The 22,540-nt window shown below is 49.8% G+C and overlaps 1 protein-coding gene across 1 annotated transcript in view; it reads left to right on the top strand.

Annotated features, from left to right (window-relative positions):
- LOC128722841 (discoidin domain-containing receptor tyrosine kinase B) overlaps positions 1 to 22,540 on the top strand; it is a 102,529-nt gene that overhangs the window by 4,658 nt on the left and 75,331 nt on the right. Inside the window, exon 2 of the mRNA XM_053816523.1 lies at positions 18,100 to 18,205. Within this exon, the coding sequence (XP_053672498.1) occupies positions 18,100 to 18,205 (106 nt within the window). The remainder of the gene's footprint in view (positions 1 to 18,099; positions 18,206 to 22,540) is intronic.

Here is a 22,540-nt window from a genome sequence, read left to right as displayed (position 1 = left end):
CTTATTAACGTTGAGATATGTTTTTTCATTCATAATAATTTAAATTAAACAACAGCACGAACCTTTCCGAAACAAGAAGACAATTACTGGAAACCGTCTGGTGCTGTCGGTTTTGGGGGCGCGAATCTTGTTAACGCTGTCGATTGTCCCCTGCACAGTTCAGTTCCGTGCTTCTCCTTCCCAGCAGCAAATGGCAACAGTTCCCCAGAAAAATCCACTCCATCCAAACGATCCAGCGTTAGATGAAAAATTAGATTAAAATTGTGTTCCGTTCCTTCCCGATGCCTCGGTCGGTTCGGTGCATTTCGGTGGGGAGATTTGGCCCGTGTGGCCCACGCGTCCCTGCATTTTCACCAACCACCAAGCCGCTCCGTGTGGCTTGTTATAATTTTATTTTTAATTTCCCGTCCTTTCGGCGGCACGGCATCCAACCCTCCGAAAATGAGAACGGAAGAAGCCGCTACATTACCGTGGAACGCGGATTAGCGAAACCGTTCGGTTTCGCAGAAGGTGCGCATTCCGAGCTCTTTTTTTTTGTTCTTCGCTCTTCCCCAGGGATGATTACATTTTGGGAATCTTCACCCAGAGCTCGGGGTCGGGAAGGTTCGTGCAAAAGCCCCACCATAATCGGTTTTACCTTGAGAAAAAAAAGATGTGAAAAACACACCACCAGCTCCTTACACTGGAGAAGGATCTGCAACTTGCCAGCCCCCAAAAGATGCGAAAAAAAAATGAACCGTAGAAGGTACGCGCCTTCAGGTCTATCGGATCCGGCTGTCGTCGGATGGTGCTGGCTTTTCGGTCCAGGGGCTTGGTTTTTTTTGCCAATCGTGGATCAAGAAGAGAACCAACTCTCTCTCTTGCTCTCCGTCTCTCGGGGTGCAATATTTCTTGCCACAAATCGGTTACGCCGTTTTGGGTTCACCGGAGCAGAGATTCCCAGGGCGCGATAGCCCCGCGGGCTGGCGCGAAACCCAGACCCGGGCTCGATCCGTCGATGCCCGTCCCGACTTCCCGAGTTCGAGGGCAATAAATTGGCAACTTAATGAGACAGATGCAGCCCCGGTATCGGGGCTCGTAAATCCGGCCCCTGCTCTTCGGTTAGGCTCCGGGGGGCTCTTTTATTATTGTTTTTGGTTTTTGGAGTCCCACCGTTCGGTTACGCGAGCGGCCAATAGAGGCGCTTCACCCAGCGCGGTGTTTCGCGCTTTTATATCGGTGCCATCAAAATCCATCATAAATGTAATGAAATTTGCGATCGAAGACCGGACCGGCGTGAGATAAATTCGCTTAAGGAAAAGAAATAGGGAACCACAAGAACCGTCCCCGACGTCCATCGTCCGTCGTCATCGTCGTCGTCGTGATGAAATAATGCAAACGCTTTACGACAAAATGCGCCCTGGAACTGTGAGAAAATGTGTAATGAATGCAGCGAGGCAGTGTTTGGCCCTCGCGCAGACCTGTAAAACAAGAGCGGCAGATTAGCTGCATCGTTGCACAGAATTTAAAAAGAAACCCAACGTCAGGAGTCCGGATGGGAAAGAAACAAACTCGAAAGCATTGCGCAATAAATTCACTCGAGTGTGGCGGCTTTGGCGAGCCGTCGTAAAAATAAACACAAAATTACTCGTTACAACGTCTTAATGGTGGACTCCACAATCTGACCATTTATAAATGTTGTATAGCATTAAAGAATCTTCACTGATGCTACCCGCCAACCGAAAGCCAAACAATGCGAAATAGTAGAACGCCATTTTGGCCGCGTTCGGTCAGCTTATCGATTGGTACGGTGCGGCTTTTAACTTCCAATGGCGACCGATAAATCACGTAATTGACAAATGGGAATAAAGGAATTCCACGCCAAGCCGCACTCGGAGGAAGCGAAATAAACGAAAACCTCCGTAAGGATCAACCTTTTTCGCCGTTCGATAGCCGAAAGGGAGAGTCGTCTGAGTTGAGGCGGACGAAAGCGAAAGCGAGAACGGTGCAATCGCAGACCTGGCCCTCGATCGTGGGTGTGGGTGTACACCAACCCTTGAATTATGTTTGAGACCGGTCAAGTGTCATCTAATATGAATCATTTATTTCAATTTTCCGATTCCCGAGACGACGTGCGGTGGCGTCTTATACGTGCGAGTCCCAACGCTCGTTTTGGGCACGGCAAGGGATCGCCTTGGTTAAGGGATGGTTTCGACGCTCGAGAAGGCGCAAAAGGTAAACCCACCGAGAAAACCCGCACTGAAGTGGGGCTTTTTTTATGGCGTCAATGTTTTTACGTAGCTTGAGGGTCCTTTATTTGGGCCCTGCTCGCTTTCCCAATCCAATTCGTATCGATTTCGGTGCGGTTTCGCGCCTACCGTCATTACCTCTTGGAACGGTCGAATCGATCGAAAGGCTTATTTTCGAAGCAAATGATGTCGATTTGTTTATTCGCTTCGCTTCCCAAGCGGGATTCGTAACAATATTTAATCATGATTTTAGCATATGCAATCGTCATGTGGCCCCCGGGGGGCGAACCGAATCCAAACCGAAAGCGTTACAATACCGAGCAGATTGATCGTTTCGCACCGAGCGCACTTGCTTCGGTGTTGGATTTGTTCGGTCTCCATGTCTTGGGAAAATTGATCTGGCCGTATGGGAGGGGGTGAGAGAAAAAAAAAACACACACACCCCAGAATCGCACGAACGCACGCCTGCTGCAAAATGGCAGCATGATGGAAATGCTTTTTACTCACCGATGCGAGATGAATTTCAATGAGTGCGAGGTCCTTCCCATCGCGCGGGTCCACGACCTGCGATGGTTCAATAAAATGAACACGTTTATAATATTTTTATAGCTGTCCCTCCACAATTGCTGGGTGGTTTTGGGTGGAGGTGGGACGGTAGGATGAAATCCATCCTCCCCCATTCTCGAGTGCGGGTGTACGTTCTCAGCTGCATTCGATCGGTAAGCATACGCCACGGTTTGAACGTGAACGTGCAATGGAGCAGCACCTAAATTGAGCACCGTTTCTTTTTTTTTGCGGGAGTGCTGTAAATGAAAGTGCCAAACATTTTACCTTCACGCGCAATCAATGCGGTTGGCTCACGTACGGGCGCCGGAAAGTGGGATATTTTTCCCACAACCAACACCCACACACCGAAACCCACTTTTCCCGAATGGTTTAATTTTTGTAAGGGTACGTTTATGACCGCGCTCTCACCATGGCATGGCAGCCACATTTCGTATGATCACTCACTGGCGAAATATGAAATGGTCGTTTCGTTTCATGTGGTTTCCATTCAGTGCTGATCGTTCAGCATAATGGGGGGTTGAGGCGTTTTTCTTTTTCTCTCTCTTTCTCGCGCTCTATTGAAAAGCCATTTCTTCCCTATGTTCGGGGTTTTTTTGCGGATCACTTTTCCCGACTGACACAGCTGGACAAAGTTGGCATTAATCCAGCATCTCGCTGCGAATATCGCTTTCAAAAATTAAGCAAAAATCGCGACCCACCCAGAAAGGCGTAGTGGTGAAAAAGACCACCCCAACATGGCGCCCAACGCGCTGAGCTTCGCGTGAAAATCGTGACGCGCGACAACGACTGATGCTATCGATGCGCGAGTAACGAAGCCTGCTCATTGGCCTGCTTTCGTCGGTCGCCACCGTTGACGTTACTGCGGCAAACCTCGCTGGCCTGTTCCTCCTCTTCTTTCCGCTCAAATGCAGCTGCACCACTGCTCCAGTGACATTTCAACCTTGCACCACCCACTCTCAATCCACCCTGTCCGTGTTGTCTCGCTTTCGGCGCGTGTCAGTCACTTTCGGGCGCTGGCGGGCTCGAAATCAATATTTTATGTCACGAGCTGACCTTTCGCGGTCCTAGCTGCCGGGCCTCGACGGAAACGGACACACACACACACACACACTCGTGTGTGTGTGTGTGTGTGTGTGTACAAACACGGTGAATTCGAGTGCCGAGCCGCAGGACTCGTATCCCGGTGACGCGTCGCGGGGTCGGAGAATCGAGAATTCTCTAACGAATTTGACGAAATTTGGCGCACGGTACGGTCACGGCGGCATTTGCATATTGCACCCGATGAATCATTGAGCGGGAGGTTCCGTAGCAAAATGACCCAGTTGCACCCGCGAAGGGGTTCCCTTTTGGACGCTGCAGCTGGCACGGAATTAGGACAGTTAGCGTCGGGGGACGGATATGGACGTGTGCATTTTGAATGATTTTCAAACGTGCCGAAACGTGGGGCGTCCTTTGGCGTGACGTTCAGAGCACGAGAGATTGTTTGATAATGTGCCGAAATGTGGGGGTGGGAAAAGCTGATGCTTTGTATGTGCATATAGTGTGGCATGAATACGAAAGCTGAAGTAAATTGTATTGATTCTTCTTTTTTTTTGCGTCACATTTTGCGCACCCTCTATTGCCTTCATCTTGTGCTGCTAAAACCACTCACAAATGCCATCGAAAAAGAAAAACAAACGTTTAAACAATTTGCAGCAAACCCGGCTGTTTTTTGAGAGAGGAAACTTCTTTTTACACAATTTGTAAATGAATTTGCGAGCGCCGATGAAAAATGCTTTTGTGTTTCGACCGGTCGTTCGCACGCAACCGAACCTTCCCGGAATTAGAAGAGATGAAAGAAAGCCCTTCTTCGCTCGTAAGCAGATTATCTGCATCCTTTCGCATGCGAGCTGCAGGTGATGGAAATGAGGCGCCTGTGGGGGAGCTAAATATTAAAATTCTTCCTCCGAAAATTCACCGGGCGCTCGAACCCCTGCCTCACGCCGGTACGCGCGGTGACTCTGGCGTAGAAATTCTTATTAAATTTTTATGCCCTTCGAGGGATGCGAGTTTGTAAATATAAAAATACCGAGCGTTCCCAAGCGCGTGGGTGAGACTACCTGGGTAGCCATAGATATGTGTGTGTGTGTGGCATATAAAAATATGCCAAAAAAAAACTTCTCGTGGTTCCAGGCGCCCGGTACTCGGTCAGTCGTTCGCAGGATGATGTAATCGACCGTAACGCGGTGTTGCATAGGCAGGGTCCGGTGGCGAACAAGGCTTAAAACATTCCAAATTGTTGTAAAAACCATCACCACCAGGAACGTGGTTGCATCGCGAAGAAGACACACAAAAAAAATTCAACACCGAAACGGGATCGGCTACATAGGATAAAAACGCCACTTGAAGGGGCTTAAAAATGCTCTCCACATACTTTTGGGGTGCAATTTTTTGGGCCGTTAAATGCTCGTGCTTTGAAGATTATGAGGGTGGTAGAACACTCAAGGACTACTCCCCCCAAAAAAAAAGAGTACATTTTCTCTCTCTCTCTCTCCCTTGTTTTGAGCATTAAAATCCCCAGCTTGATATAAAATGATCTCCATGAATCATTTGTCAAAAGTTACATGGTTTATGGCTAATATCCACGGCCGGTTCCTTCGCGACGCCGTGTTGAATCGATTGCCCATCCTGCCCAGTGGGGTTGGGTGCAAAGTTCAGGATGAGTTTCTTTATTTTTCCCACCCCCACACTTTCGATCGCATTGCCAGACTGGTGGCGTAGTTCACCGTGGTAACACAAACATTCCGATACACCGCGACGAGCCGGGAATGGGTTCGCTCGTTGATCGCTTTCCAGTAATTTATTCTTGCGTCGCAAAATTTTCCACCCACAATCACCCTCCCCAGTGGTGGTTTTGAGGCACTATCACAGACGGTTTCTCCTTGTGGCTTGTACGGTGTTACCGATGTTCGGGATTCCTATCGAAACGGAAGGAATTCAGCTCCCGTTTGTTCGCTTCCGCACCATTCTCGCCATAAACAAGCGTTCGAGAAGGAAACGACCGCGAAAGGGCCACCAGAACTCCGGTTGGGAATGTTACACGGGTAATGTACCCCAGCCACGGATTGGAATCGTTTTCGAAGCGGCCCATTTCTTCGGCCCAACCCCGCGTGGGTAAATTGTTTCACTTTCAACCTGCTCAACCGTCGGAAACCGTGCGAAAGGTTGCTTGGGTATTCGATTTTCAATAACACGGTGGCATCGAACCGCCAGCGGCCTTGCCTTCGAGGGGTAGTTTCCGGTGATTGATGGTGGCAAAGACGACCCAGCAAGGGAACGGAATCCGTTCGAGTTTGATATTTACGTTTCGGCGAGATGACGACCTGAGCGATGGAGAACGTACGTGGGGGTGGCATTTTCGCTTGGAGGCATCGCGTGGCATCGAATACAATTTGACAAATGGGCCGCACACCAAGAACCCTTTCTGACGCGACGATGCGCTCGGTTTATCGAGCTGGCTCTGTAGCCTACGGGGTGATTTTTAAAGGCGGAAGCTGCCCCTGCTGAATTGACGGAGGAGTGTCCCAGCGTGCCTTAAAGCGCCTTGGATTTAGCCACCCTCGTTGGGTTAATAATTTCTAAGCCACGCGGCAAGATAAACAGCACTTCGATTGAATTTTAAAATTCATAACCAGCGGGTATCGCAGGGGTGAATTCAATTTAAAAACGGCATAAATTGTCGACCACTTTGAAGACAGCAAACCCTCGAAGGCGCGTCTCGTGAGGCGAGAGCAAAAAAAAAGTGGACGTATCGAAACGCGCGCCCGTGCACTTGTGTAAAACTTTTGCACCGAGTAATAATGCAAACCCGCCTCTTGGCACCGGAGCGGAACAGACGTCCGAAGCCACGAAACTTCATCATCAGCAACTTCAAGTGAACCAACGCCATCTCGCATATGCCGCTCGTCCGTAAAGTGCAACGTACCTGCAATCTTGCTGTGAGTGAGAGAGAGAGAGAGAGAGAGAGAGAGAGAGAGAAAAGGATGCAGTTTGCACGGATTTTCCTGCCTGCATCATCCTGCACACCGAAAGGGCAAAAGGGCGATCGAAAATAAACAACCCAACCGCCTGTCGAGAATGAACCCAACCGCCTGTCGAGTGCCTTCACAAAGGGGTGGAACCTGCGCGCAACTTTTGTTCGGTCCACATGGGCGATAACACCGGAAGAGTGCTTTATCCAGCACTTTGGGGCTTCGAAAGATGGAGCACGGAAGCAAGGACTCCTCCTGCAGGAGTGTGTGTGTGCCGCTCGGGTCCTATAATTCATGTTTGTGGAAGAATAATAAATCACTGCGCGTTCAATAAAAGTTCCACCAGCACTAGCACAGTTTCGTCTTTATGGTGCGACAAAATTCACGCCACTTCCTCTGGTGGGTGTGGTTGGCGCCAAATATGGGACGCGTCAAATCACCAACCCTGTTGGGGCGGGCGGGCGAACGAGAACTACCCGAAGACGCTCCTGCTGATATACGGGCCAATAAAGGGATGTGCCCCAGCGGATGTGGTGCAAAAGAGTGCCCATATCAGGGCGCCAACCGGATCTCGCTCTAGCGTAGTGTGGGACACGAAATTGCAATAACTATACATCATCGAGCAGCGCGCTAGGAGTGAATATAAACCCGGGATAAAACTGGGTGAAATTAAATGTGCTGCAAGAGTAGCCGGTTGGGCCGAATTTATGCCCCTGAGGGATGATAGAATCGGCCCGATAAGAGGGAATCGATTTGGTGTAATTTAATAAACGACTCCCCCAACTCCCAGCTCACCCAATGATGCCTATGGTGTTCTAATGGGCCCCGAACCGGGCCACTTTTCGGCCGGAGAAATTGGTTTTATGCGCTCAACTGGGCCCCTCGCGTTTTTTTTTTGCGGCACGCGTTTGTTTAGGTTTCAAGAGGCGGTTTATTTTTGTTCCGGCCTTTTTTCCCTCCTGCGAGAGATTGTTTTAAATTCGACTCCACCCGTTGGGCGGCTGGAAATTAGAGATAAATTCCACGGCCACGGTAGAAAGGCGCAACAATGCTCGGAAGCAGCGAATTGGAAACCGGCTCCTCGAAACAGAACGGAAACGCTGACCTTGGCCGACAGTTAATGGATGAGGGTTAATTTTAACCTTTTCTTTTTCTTTTTGTTTGCTTTGGTTTGGAGAGGTTTGTTTGGTTTTTCGTTGAGTTTTTTTCCCCTCGCGCCCCAACATGCGTGCCCTGGACCGGTTTCTAAATCGATCGGACCCCATCCGGCCCGGGAGAACTCAAAGCATCGAACCGCTTAACGGGGTGGTTTCGCGGGTTCGCGCTGTCGATTTGCTAATGATCACCACAATGACCCCGATTCCCCATTGGGCGGGCGAGTTTTGTTGTTGTTCGTGTCTCCGCTTTTTTCTCGCGCTAATTGGGAAAGCCACTGCCTTGCAGACAAAAGGCGGAAAAGGCTTTCGTGGCCATCTCCAAGCGATGGCGGCGACGACGGCAGTGGATCGGATTTGCATTCGCATCTCGGGCGGTTGTGGCATAAATTTCAGCTAATTAGGGATTACATTCATAAGCAGACGTTTATGACCATGTGAAACACTAATCGGGTTGAACTTTTCGGCGTGTGTAGGACGAAACCGACCGGCCGGTTCCCTTCGGCGTCGATTTCGCTCCGAAGTGGGACCGTTTTTTGGGACGTCAGCAAAAGGCAGCGAATCCCGGCTCCAGCAACGGAACGTGGCCACGAAAAATTGGGTTAAGATGCGATTAATTTATTGCAATCGGTGGAGCATTTCGCTTGTTCTCTCTCACTCTCTCTCTCTCTCTGTCAAACGCGCTGCTAAAAGAGCACCCAACGCCTACTCCACTCTGTATGTACATCGTCATGTACGAAGGAAGAAAACACCAAGCAGGCGGTGGAGAAAAATGGGCGAAAACGAAACAATTGCCTCAGGATTGTTCTTAAATGAAGCCCGCCTTGGCTGTTGATGCTCATCGCCGTCATCATCATTAGCATCATCACCATAATCATCGCGGCACGCCCGGGTTGTTTTGTTGTTTTTAATCTAAAACCGCGTTTGCATGTGGCTTAGTTGATTTTTCTCTCCTTGCCGTAGCCCACGATAAGCATTATTTTTTCATGCTTCTTTCCGGTGTGGATGGGAAGGGTGGGAGGCATCATAAAAGACACCCAAAAGCCAGAGGGAGGAAAAAGGAGAGAGAGCAAAAAATCGCACCACAAACAGCTCTTCCGCTGTTGAGCCTTTCTTTTTTCTTTTTATTTCTATGGCCGCTTCGTCCGCCCGGGGTATGGTTATGCAAATTAGTGCGGGAGCAATTATGTATGCAAATTGCGGTTTCATAATACGCTTATGTTTATCCATTCTCCCCCCCCCCCCTCTTGCTTGCTCGATTCGGCGGAACGAGAGCTAGCGAGCGTGCTCGTTTTTCGGGGGTTTTTATTTTCCGGAGAAAAGCAAAGTCAATTGCGTTTCTCATGGCAGTTTGGCAGTAAACTAATTCTCAGCCCAAAAGAATTCCACCCGCATCGAGACCGGTGCCTATTTCCTATGCCGTAAATGTCGTGATACCGCGCGGCATAACATTCAATTGGCGTGAGCATGGACGGATGGCATAAATCAATCAAACTTTTAGCATCCACGTGCAAACGTGCAAGCCGGTTAGCTTCCCACCAAAAAAAAATGCTCTCGCACGAAAGACTTATTTGCATAATTATGACGCTGGCGAGGCTTCCAGCTCCATAATGCGGTCAGCTGGAAGAGAAGGCACAAGGGTGAAAAAAATCAATTTTCCACGCAAAGGCAAACTTGGTTGGGGGGAGAGAAAACTTCCTCCCGCCGAAAAGCAGATACTGTTTCGGTCGAAGGGAAAGTTTGTTTCCACCGGTCCATCCGTCCCGGTGGCGTCCGTAATATTCTTACCGCAATCTTGCGGAGCTCTTTACGGAAAACGGAATGCTTTTCCACCGGCGGTGGTGCATCGTAAAACAAAAGCGCCACGCGTAATCTGATGGAGCGGTGAAATGGATTTCGTTACTGCGTTTTCGGCAGGGTGGTCTCAACAAAGTTTTCCATCCATCTTAAAACCAACCCCCACCTACTCGGGGCCAGGTTCCGTCGTTTGAAAAGCTTTTCCACGAAAAACTCGGTGCCTCTCGTTCGACACCGGTTTGCGCTTTGATGAAGCCCCTTGCTGGTACTCCGAGCTTACAGGATGCATTTCGGGCTTTGATGTTGTTTCACTCAAAAAGCAAAAGCACCTAACTCACCGGCGATGAAATATGAGAGATAAAGTAAGTCCAACCCCAGTCTTCGCTGGCTGCTAAATCTCAATCCAGCTGCAGCAAGGGTGGCCGTCAGTGTTCCATTTTTACCCGGTGCCAGTAAAGTGAACTTCATCATAAAACCGCGTGGCATCGTGGCTTACCGCAGGACAATTACTGCCAACCACCACGATGGGATGCAGCCAGCCGGCAGCTTCGGTTTTTCGGATGATTTGGCACTCAATTGGGAACCAATATTGCACGACATCCGATTAATTTCCTGCCCGTGCGGGCGATGCCGGCAGGATGAGCCAAAAATAGAGAGAAAGAGAGCAACAGAAAAAAAAATACACTTCGCCACAAAACAATACAAGCCTTCTGACCCAGAAACTAAACCCAATCTCGTCTCACCCTCAGGAGAGGTGATGTGATGGTGGAGAAAAGTAATCAATTGTACGCAACCGTCCCGGCCCCGAACGGAGATGGGAAAAATATTAATCAATAAATTTGACCGCAATTTTCTGCAGCTACTCCCGCAGTACTCGCGTTGCTGCTCTTGTTTCGCCCGTAAAGGCTATCGAATATCCACTCCCATTCAACCTTCGGCGCTGAAGGAAAAACAATGGCACCGCCAGGATTCGCTTGCGGGAATTCGTGCTCTCGGGTGACACTTAACCGCCCAGTGGATGTGGGTACCAGAGTTGGCCACTATGGAGGTGTTTCGGAGTTCAGCTTCTCCGGTGTCCGCTTCCCAAGGGCGTGGGAGAGTTTCCTGTGGATTGTGCTTAATTTCCTGCATTGTTTCCTTTTATCGCGCGGTGGGAAAAATGTCTTACCAGAGGCACTATTTGCAAATTCACAGTGTATGTGCCATACCGGGCGTCTTAATACTCGCTTTTGAGCGCTCTGTTTGTTCATGTGGAACGATGTGGTTAATTCTTTTCAACTGCTCGATGGGCGTCAAATAGGCTATCAAATCAAACTTGCACACGATGCACAGTTCCATACCGCTTGTAATCATCTGCAACGTGCACCGGACATGCTGTTGGGGTTCTTTTTTTGTTTGACAACACGGCACAAATAAAAACCCATGTTTTCCACGCGCGCCCAAGCGCATCGTGGATTTTGGGCTACAAACAACGGAAACCTTGCGAACCCTGGGCGAGTGGGTGCAAATTGTGCCGACACGTGCAACACACTTGCAGCAGCACCTGTGAGGGTACGATCACCCACCCATCAGCCAGCGCCATTTTGTTTGTACCGAAAACCGCATCCCACGTGCAGCTTGGGTGTGAGGAAAACTCGACACCCACGAGATAGTTTCCGGTTCGTGTGATCGAGTGGTTTTCCTTTCGTTTTTTTTTTCGCCTTTTCTCTCTCTCTCTCTCTCTCTCTCTCGCTCTCTCAGCTGCATGCATGGGTTTGTTTTGCGGAATTTCGACCAAAAGCAACATTGGCTGCATCGTGGGCGGTGGTTGGGTTTTTGCCGGGAAAATTCCACCCACCCATACACGGTAGAAGGAATGCATTTTTGGCGTTGCATGATGACGTGTAGCCCCCGGGGCCGGGCCACCCGAGTGTGTGTGGACGTGCGAGATAATGTTTGCCTAACAGACTTATAAACATGTCAGATATTTCTTTACATACCAGTTGACTGCTTCGGTGCAGTTCCCTCGGTGGTGCAGTTGCAATAACGCCGCAGTAAGCACCATCCGGACGTGTGTGAATTAGAAAAGTAGCAGCCCAACCCATCGCCGGTTGGTTGGTGTGATGCAACTGCGCTCGTTCAGGCCGCTCACGTCGCTTGGGACACATTTCGAAGCACCGGCCATCGGCGAAAGTATGACAACGCATCGAACGATGGTTCGAGGCTTAAGTTGTCCCAGCGACGTTTGTCCGTTCGTTCGTTCGTTCGCTCGTTCGACAGGAACAAAGACGTCCTGCCGGCATCCTGGCGTCCTGGATGGTTTGTCGCCGAGATTTGACACACAAACGAGGCGCACTGGGCACAAGCCGGTGATTGTTGCACACCCGGGTGTGCGGGTGCTGGGATTTGTGCAAATTACTGAGACAATGGGAGTAATTGGACTGATGTTTGCGGACTCTGTGGAACTCGCCCAGCCCGGTGTGAGGGATTATTTACGTAATTTTTAAACAACACACTGACGCTGGATGCAGCAGGTCACAAGACACTAGGGAAAAGTCGAGCAAAAATCTCTCCCATTCACACTAAGCCTGTTGCTGTTGGGCTTTTGGATTGGGTATACATTTAACGACACAATGGAGCCGGTAGCTGATGAGCTTTGCGGATGGTTTTCTTTGGTCGGAAAATCAGTTGATTGCTAATTGCCAATTGTGACTAAGTTTAGGTTCCCTGCACAGCAAAATCGCACGTATTGTCTGTACTAATGTTGGTCAGTTTTATGAAGCCTTTTTCAAAATGTGTACCATGAAAAGCTGATAAGCTAGTTCAGGTCCCAAGGTTTATAAACAGACTTCAAGTATTTATTATCTGCCCAAAAAGAACCCTCCACCGGATCGTTATTCGAGCCCCTTTTCCTTTGCCTTACAAATTTCCTCACAACCATAATCAAGCTCATTTTCTCGGTTACGGTACGCTAATTTCATCACCTCCCATCCGAAATGTGTTAAAAATCACGGCGTAACCCGAGAGAGAGAGAGAAAAAAAAACGCCTTACACCCGATTGTCGAATTCGCACCCACATTGTAGGCAAATCGTGCGTAAAAGTCTACTTCAACCTCTAACGCGGTGCCATCTTTGGCTAGGCAGCTGGTGGGTGGTCAAAAAAAAAAGGATTCAATTTGATTGCCCGTCCGTCCGTTCGTCTGTCCGAGCGGGACACACACACACCCGAGCGTTCTGGGGATAAGAGTGGGTCGCCCAGCAAAGGTTGACCTCTGACATCGGTGTTCGCACTGCCGCCTACACCCGCTCGAGTGGGGCCACGGGACAGCGGTAAAGGAATTAATCTGCTATAAAATTCATATCCGTAAACATTACTCGACCGCTCCGGCCGGTTCCGGTTCGGGTTTGGGTCGGTAAAGATGGGCTTTTCATGGCGATCGTTTGTGTGTTTTCTCCATCTTCTTCTTCTCTCTCTCTCTTTCCCACTCACACTCACACATAGTCTCTTTTTCTCTCAGTTCCGTCCACCTTGCGTCATGGGAAGATAATTTAATATTTTTATTTGCTTCCTCCCCGGGGGTCATCCCGAAGGGGTCATCCCTTTTACGGCGGTTCAATAAACTGTCCGTGTCGCATTCGAATGGATGTTCCCTTTTTCCTGCCCCTTTTTTGGACCGGAGACAAAGAACGCCATGGGAGCTGGCCGTGTGTGTGTGTGCTGATGGAATGTGCTTGGGAATATTTGTGTATGTCTACCCTGCGCTCCCGGGAAGGACATCCAATCCACTTCCGCCCGGGCGGACAAACAAAAAAAAACCTCCGGACGAGTGAAAAGCGACTAGCAAAAAATCGCCGTTGTCATGCAATTTTATGACGACTGGAACGTGTTGTTTGTGAGTGAATGTTCGGGTCGGGTTTTGATGGGGGACCTTCTTGCTCCCTCCCAAAGGCCCAATAAACCCTTGCACACCGAGTCGGCCATCGGATTTACACCGGCAACCGGAAGATGGCACGTACCAGGTGAGATCCGCGAGATCCAACCGAGACGTGGTCCGGCACTAAATCCGATGGCCATCGTACGGCGCGATGGGACTTGTTGTTCATTCGCCCAAACGATGGGGACGGCTTTGGATGGGCGCGTGCATAATTTATCCCCATCGTAGCCTTTTGCTGCCCGTTTGCTTCCGACAATGCCAACCCAACTCTCTTGCTCCAACCCCAGCGCCACACAATGTCCGGCGTCCAGTGCGCGTGGTTTGGCCGGAACTGGGGCCAGGAAAATCAATTTATTATTGATGAAAGTTGGCGGCCATCTTTTCTTCGCGCGGGTGTCCTTGTGCTCGAATCCGGGAATGTCCCGTCGGCGGGCTGGGCTGTCCTTTTGTGAGGCCACGAACACAGGACGTATAAAACGTCACCGGTGCTCGATTACAACCCCCGCAGCACGGGCACGAGCGAGGCTTTCGAGTCAATCTAACGTTGATTCACAGGCTGGATGGAACTGGAACTTTGTAGGGAACGCAGCACGGAATGCGAATGGTAGACTGGCAGGCTGGCAAGGCAAATAAAAACCCCCCAGCTCCGGGGTCTTCACCTTCACCGACGAAAGACACACACACACACACGAACGCGAGAGCGCAGGTATTGCCGGTGGTGGCCAAGCGCGCATGAGCGAGCATAATAAAAATACATATTTTATTTAGGCACGCGATTACTTATTTACAAATTTATACCAACCCACCCACCCACCCGTTGAACTGGGCCTCCTTTTTACTCGGTGCACGGTGTAACCAAACGACGTGGCCATGGCACTGTTGGAGAACAATCGCCCGGAACCCGGAAACCGTCCGTATAGAGACGCCTCCGTAGGGTGGTGGCGCACTTTTCCGGCGTGTTTCTGCGCGTATCGTGCGCGATAGTGTGTTCTCCGGCCCTTTTGTTTTTTGTTCGGCCGATGGCGTAGATAAAACGGAATCAAAGATGGCAAAGCGGCATGTGCAACCGGTGTGCGTTGCAGAAGAACTCGAATGGCTGGCTTACCCGCGGAAATGGAAATTGTGCATTAAGTATTCATTCGCCCGCGTACGAAACCGAAACCCGCGTGGCCGTACATCACGCGGGACAAAAGTTTGGGGCTCCTTCGCAGAGGGCTGCTGGGGTTTTGGTTGCCTTTTTTTTCTACTTGTTGGGGTCCTGTTTTGGGGCCAGTGCAACCGTGAACCGGGAGTCGTAAAAACGTGAGTGATTGAGGCGAGATTTGAATGCGCCTGTACGCGTGTGGAGAAAATGGGGGTTTTTCCACAGTATCACTTCCGTTGTTGCTTTCTGCATCAATATTGCATGGTTTCGTTCGCGGTCGGGGTTAGTCCGGGTCCCCGCGAACGGAACACGTCTTAGACAATTGGCCAAAAAGCGCGAAAGCGTACCATTTTTCGTCGTCCCCGGAAGGTCGGATTGTTGAGTTCGCCTCATGGCTCGGATTCGCTATGAATAGGTTGGGGGTGGGTCGGTTAATTAAATAAGACACTCCTCCCGGAAGGACCTTTAAGTTGTGCTCTTGGAGTGGGTTACGGCAGTGACCTCCCAGCAACCCCTAGAGCGCATTGTTTTATGCTTTATGGCGCGGACTATCCCTTTCCGGGACAGCCTCTCGGATTCGCTCTTGAAAAAAAAGGAAGAGGGCGTTTTCGTGGAGCAATTATTCCACCATCAGACCATCAGCGTGCGTTGGCGCATCACCGCAGACGAATTCGATTTTAATGATGACGAATCGAGCGCACGGGCAAGTGACATTTAAATGTCGGCGTGTCGTGAAATTTGATTTCTCTCTTTTGGGCAGCCCTTTTCGAGGGAGGAGACCGAGTGTGTATATTTTTCGCTTCCTTTCCCAGGAACTCGTTCCTTTCGTCAAACCCGAGAACCACCCGTTGATGGAGAAATCGCTTCGCTTCTTATTTTTCGATTGGGTTTTTCTTCAGCATCGTTTTCCCGCCATCTCGGCGCACGAAAGCGAGCTTCGAGGGTTCGAATTTCACGGAGCCCCCAAATTGAGATCCCCAAAATAAAGCGAATAATTAGAACGCCCAGGTTCCACTGCCATCTCGCAGCAGGGTTCGTTCCCGTAATCAAAGGCTAATCGACGTGCGTTCGTTAAGGGTTGAGAAAAAGGTGTCCAATTTCGAAACGCACCGAGCGAAGAAATTGGACCACCGTGGCTCAGCTGAAATGTCGAGCATCACAATTAGTGCGCCGAGATGGAGCGCTTTCGGGGTCGCTAAATATACACATTCATGTACGTTTCTTTTTTTCTTCTCCCTCACAATTTACTCCCCCAAAGAGCGTACGTTCGTTCGCAAATGATCACTAATTGGATGGAGTAAAGTCACATTTTCTTTAAAAACCAAAAAAAAAAGCGAGATCTAAAATCACTCAACACGGGTCCACGTCAAACTCGCCGTGGAACGAGGTGAATTTTGAGGGTGGATATTTCTGTGCTTTCATCCACGCGCTTGTGACAACCCTTCACCGGGACCGAGGTCTCTTAAACCCCCGGGTAAAGCAACGAACGACCGTCATGCAATACCCAATTATGGCGAAGTGTTCCCGAACGATTTCCAGTCTATTATCGTCTAAATAATACAGCAGCGCACCACGGGCACCACGGGAACCGGCGCGCTTTACCCATCCAATCAATTAGTGATTAGAAAAGTTTCGGTTGGCAAAAGTTTTTCCACTCTTCCCCCCCCCAGCCCCCGGGTGATTTGGTGGAATAAGATTTGTGCGAAGCGACCCCCACCGGTGGATCGGAATCGGCGGGAACCAACCGGCGTGTGTCTCTTCGGTGGCACAAGTTTTCCGATTGAATGATAACGATGGTGGATTGAGGATGGAATCCATAGCTGCCCACTCCGAAATTTCCTTTCGCACTCGTTGACGGCCACGAGCTAACGGAAACACCGTGCAGGAAAAGAAAACGCACCGAACGAAATCATAACGAGGTCATGACGGGGTTCGGTGGTGGAACGATGATGATGACGATGGGTTGGCACAACTTTTCGCCCCAAACTTGATGGCGATTAATTGCGCACGAGCTTGAGTTCTTCGCCCCATCACCACCGTGAGCTGGTCGGTCATAATTTCGCAACATTCTAGTGGTCGTGTTCCCATCGGTGTGCTGGAGATCGAGACGCATTGTGAGTGAGAAAAAGAATCGCGATCGTACGGGTGAACTTGCTGAATGATGCGCCCTCCGAATGGATCCAGTTGCTTGTTTGTGTGCTGTGGATTGGACTCGACAGCTTCTGGAGGGCAGCTTTAGACCCTTACGGCACGTCCTCCAGGCTTAGCTTTCCCAGAGAGAGAGCGAGAGAAAGATGACTTCTCGAGGAGGCCTGGCATTGTAAGGGTTTCGCGGACCAACCGACAAGTGGGTTTAAATTTATGACGGCCACAGAGAGGCATAAATTCACAAGCCATAGCGCGTGTATGTGGATATATCGTCCTCTTGGTCTGCCATCCGTCTCATGGAAAAAAAAGGGACGGCCAGGCTTTTGCGAGCTATGGAACGTGCTCGAACGCGGACAGGTGGGCCGAACCATCAGCCCCCAGAAAGTCAAGCAGGTCGAGAGCAGATGCAATTTAGCTCTTCAATTCGCGGTCAACCACGGTCGAGGTGGAGGTGTTCCGGCGCAGCTTTTTCAAGCCGCGTACGCCTTAATTATACTCTTGAAATGCCGCCGCCTCGTTGCGTCGCAATCGCGGGAAAAGAACTCAAGTGCATGGTAAGGAAAGAATTAAGCGAACGAGCGAGCGAACCCCGTGACTGGCTCGTTTCTTTTCTTCCGCAACGGATGGTTGCAATGCGAATGCACTTTGCATCGGATCCCGCTGTTCATTTCATCAATTCAGCTCGTGGCTTGAGATGGTTGAGCACAAATCACGCCCTTTCCCCGTATCTGAACAGGGCAGGGAGTCCGATCGGAGATGGAATTATATTTTAATGAACGCGTTAAAGCGCAACCACGGTAACTGCATTACGGGAGCTTCAATCATTCAACGCATGCCGATTGCACGCCTCGTGGTGGCAGCTTCTACTTGAGATCAAGACACGTCTGATGAATAAGGAGTTTGGAATCGCTTTTGGTTCGCTTTTGATGGATACTCTTGCGGTCCGGTTGATTTCATTTTCTGATCCGTTTCTTTTATCGTTTCTTCTTGGGCGATGACCAAGCCGATAAAGCGTACCCGTTAAGGTCCATTTTCGTCCTCACCAATTCCCGATTTCATCCTTGCAACAATAAGCACCCTAACGCTATAACACTTATCGATAACCGAACGGTTTCACCTCTTCGCCTTTAATTACAGAGAAATGCAAAACCCCATTAGGCATGGAATCGTTCGCGATCAATGACTCACAAATTACGGCCAGCTCGGCGCACGACATAGGCAACGTTGGACCACAACATGCCAGGTAAGTCCTCCCTTTGGTGAAAAGCCACCCGCAAAGAAAAGGAAGAAAGCTCTCTCCACACCGTGTACGAGATTCTTTCATTATGTCGACGGTCGAGCGCTCGAAAGATGCTGAAACACGAGCCCAACATCCGACGGTAGCCGGAAAAGTGTACCAGTTTTCCCAAGGACCTCACCCACGGCATCACACACATGTATCCGTGCGCATTGCTCTCGTTGTTTAATCTTCACGGAATCAACCGGGATCTTGCTCCGCCACCCATGCCATGGCTCGTGTGAGAGATTACACTCGTCGGTTCCTTCCCGTGGCAAACCGACGCCCGGAGAACTAAAGAAGGACGAAAGGCACATCCGTCTGCCTTTCAGCGCGTGCACCCGCACACACAATAATGGCCCACCACCCCTCATCGGTGGCACGGAAAAAGGATCTGCCAGCAACAAATGGCTTGCCACGGTGTGTGTGTTGTGTGCACGGTTTGGTGCCCGGTGCATGGGCGCCGCGGCCTCCGGGGTTTCGAGCAGGATAACAAATCTACATTATCCTCATCAGGGATAACAAATTGCTCTCATTTAAAATGAAAAATCACTATTTGTATTTTCTTTTCTGCCTGCCTGCCTGCCTGCTTGCCTGCCAGGAGCAGTGGCCTCTTGGGGGTCACACATACACACGAGGTGCGTGCGTGGGGGTTGTATGTGTGATCAAAGCACACACCGTAAAGGGGTTTCCGCGGAGAAAGGATAGAGACAATGGCCTTAAGAAGAAAGCACCCTGGGCCGTGGTGTTGCAGTGGCACAGCGCCTGGAAGCTGCAACCGTCATTCGTCGTGCTTTACGATGCTTGTTCGTTCATTTCCACAATGGGAGAAAATTATTTTCCATTTTCGAACCAGGCTCGCTGTGAGGACAGGTAGGATTCTTCACTGAACCCGAGCCTTCGAGGAGCTGGTGGTGGTTGTGAAGAAAATCTGCAAATGGATCACGAGTTTTCTCTTCGCCTCGTCCCGGATCCCGCCGGGAAAATGATTATGTTGCCCCTTTCAGCCGAGGAATCGGGCGTGACTCCGGGAAATGGCAACCGGATTAGTTCGTCGCATACGGACATGTTGTTGCAGTCGTGTGGCGCATGATTGCTGTTTTGTCGGTGGCTCTTGGGTGAGCTTTCTTTTTTTTTTCCTCCTTCTATGTCACATGTCCTGGAAGCTTTCCTTGTTTACGGAAATGGTGGATTTTTCTATCCCGGTTTTTTTGACACCTTTCCAATGGCTCAAGGAGATCGAGCTACGATACGAAACATAAAAACCCTCACCAACTGCTACATCTCTTAACGCGGAGAACTATTGCGCCTATTCGGGCGTTCGAGACGGAAGAAAAATGATCCCTCATTAGAGGGCCCGAGTCCTCGGGTTTCGTGCCCCGTAACGCGTGCAAGCGGGAAATGAAGAAAAATTCCAACCAAATGTACATTATGTAGGCATTTTTCATGCTTCCACGCATTGCCTCCCGGCGTGCGTACTCCCGAGTGGGTTGAAGGTGATTTTTCCGGTATGGAAAAGATTGCTCGCTACGCTTCGGATGGGTTCCGTTTCGGTGCATAATTTAGTGGCGTACATTTTTCGAAAACGTTTTCTAACGGCTTTCGAGGTTGCTTGAGTTTGCGCACATTTTTTTTTGAGATCTTGAGTAATTAAAGTAAGTAAACTGTCATGGAGTAGGAGAGTCGTTGCGTAGTTTTGGGAAAAACTCGAGTTGAAAAAGCAGATTGCTTCAAGAAAATGTAACTCCTAAACCACAGGACATTGGAAATGGACTGAATAAAGAGTTTTTGGGGAGCCGTATGGTCCTTTGTTTTCGTCCTTTGTCTATCTCTCTTTCACTCTATCATTCTCTCTCTCTTTCTCACTCCCCAACGTTGTGCATAATCAATAAATGTTCGTCGATTTTTACTGCGCCGTAAAACCCAAACAAGGTTTCTCTTTTCGGTTCTCTAGGTTAGCCGCTCTCAGGCAACGTTTATGCGCCCAGCTTATACGACCGGCCCGGTTCCACCAGGGGCTTCCAGGACGAGCATTTTCCATTTGTTGTAATACGCAGGATTTATGTTCCGTCCTTACCCACAGCGTTTGTCGTTTACTGGCGGGGGCCATTCTTCGTTCACTCGCGAGTGTGCGTGTTCGAGGCCTGGTTTATTGTTGTTTCCTGCCTCGAATGCCCACCATTGCGAATTTCCACCGATCCGTCAACGCTGTTTTTCCTGTTCATCAAGCATTTATGATTGCGCTCGCTCGCCGATAAGTCACCAGAACTCCATCGTGTGGTTTGCTCTTTGGCCTGTCAGGAGGACGAAATCGTACGGCCCGCCTTAATGGTGGATCCACCAAGAATGGTTGCAGGAGGAAACGTCCTACGTTTGGGAGCAATATTAGGTCAATTCCGAACAATTGAAGCCCGTACCTTCTGCTTTTTTTTGTGCAGCAATCGTCTGCTGCCCTTTTTTTACTTCCATTCAGCCTGTCAGCTTCGACATTTATGTCTTTATTTTTGCTGTTATCTAATCAACGCTTCAAACGAAAGCGATCGATCGGTGAGACGGGTTAATTTGTTGGTACATTTATAAAAAGCACGAAGGCTTCATTTTGATCGACCCTGAGCGACTGACGGTACTTAACGGTTGCTGCGATTTAGAAAGCATGGCACACTTCGACGAGCTAATCAATGGTTCAAACCACCTCAACTAAAGCTGTCTTTATAACGAGCGAATGTTGCGTCCCACACTGTACCGGTCCGTTGGCACGAAGGTTTGTGGCTGGTGTGCTGGCTGGCTCATAAAACTAGCAACAGACTGACGTCCACGATGATTGTGATGGAGCTTGCTGCTTGCTTGTCTGCTTTTTATTCCCGAGTGCGACGGCCAGGATCAACGAAGAAATAGAAGGAAAACAAACCGAGCGAGAAAGAGAAAATGAAACGAAACGAAGCGAAAAAAAACGACAAACGACTACGAACCCATCAAGGGCCAGTCAATTTCTCCCGACGACGCGCAGCTGACTGACGGGGCGTACTCTTCATAAATCAATATGGAGCCGTGGCGGTCTACTCGTTCGAGTCCGTAATTTGCTCGGACGAGATGATTTCTCCTCGTTCCACCGAGTCGCGCAAAGGATGACGGCTCTTGGCCACAAAAATCGACCGATCATCAGCACGGAGGCTGAGTGCATCCTGTCGATCCTAGCGCCTGACTTCACTTTTAATGCTCCGTGCACCCCTGCCGGTCGGTCGTTTGGTTGGGCACCAAACCTCAAAGGTACACTCTGGTGCTGGTGCAATATCTCGCAAAAGAGTGCAGCTCTCGGTGGTGAAGATTCTGAGGGCGCGCGCATTTGACCGGTGACTGGAATGACTTCATTATGAACCGCTCACATTGAAATGAGCATCCTCGAGCGGGCGTAGTGGTCCTCACTGAACGGAATTGCACGGAAAATTACGACCATCCCAGGTCCGAGGCTGGGTCTTTCCGGAGCGTTCTGCTCGCGCTTTGGGGTTTTGGTATTTCTCGTTAGCACGCGGTACCGAAGCAGGACTGATTAATGGGAACGGCGAACCTTTTCAATTCGAAAGCGAATTCGGAAGCACTCCCTTGAAAAGATGCCGCTGGGCTGGCTGGTGGGCTTTGCTGATGCGATTGCAAAACGAAGTCAAACACGCAGTCGCTATCTCGAGTGAAAAGAGAGAGAGAGCGAGCGCCTACATTCGACGTTGCACAATTTATGCACTTGAGACTTGGGCACGCGGAAATGTAAAAAACGCAGCGCAAAAGAAAGGCTTGCAATAGCCGCGTAATAATTCACAAATCACAAACCCTCACGCAGACGGCGATAAACATCGGACCTTCGTTGGCACGAGCTGGGGCTTTTTGACATGTTAATTTAGCGAAGCAGTTGGTGGAGTTAGCTTCGTTTGCTGAGGAGACACACAAGAACAACAACAGCAACAGCAAAATCGCAAGATGCATTCGGCAAGTTGCAATTCCATTCTGCAATAAATCTTACCATTGCTATGAATGGGTGCTCATAACTCCAGCGCCATTCTCCCCAAAAGGGCCTTCGAAAGACGGTTTGCCCTCGGTTTGCAGCCGGTCGAGCCTGAAGAACTCATAACTTTATGGTTCGCCGTGTTTTGTCGTAAAAAGCGAAAATTAATCTCCATCCCATACACAATCCGCACCCTGGTGGTTATTTTCTCTCCACCCCTAAGGGGGGTTGTGTTCGCGATCACGACACAAGAAGCGTTCCGTTCGCAAGCGCGCGAGACCGAATCGGCCACTTGCCATTAAATATAA

Source organism: Anopheles nili, chromosome 3 (genome assembly GCF_943737925.1).
Source record: "Anopheles nili chromosome 3, idAnoNiliSN_F5_01, whole genome shotgun sequence".
Lineage (NCBI taxonomy): Eukaryota > Metazoa > Arthropoda > Insecta > Diptera > Culicidae > Anopheles > Anopheles nili.
The sequence above is the reverse complement of the archived record's forward strand: the minus strand, read 5'-3'. Positions and strand labels throughout refer to the sequence as shown.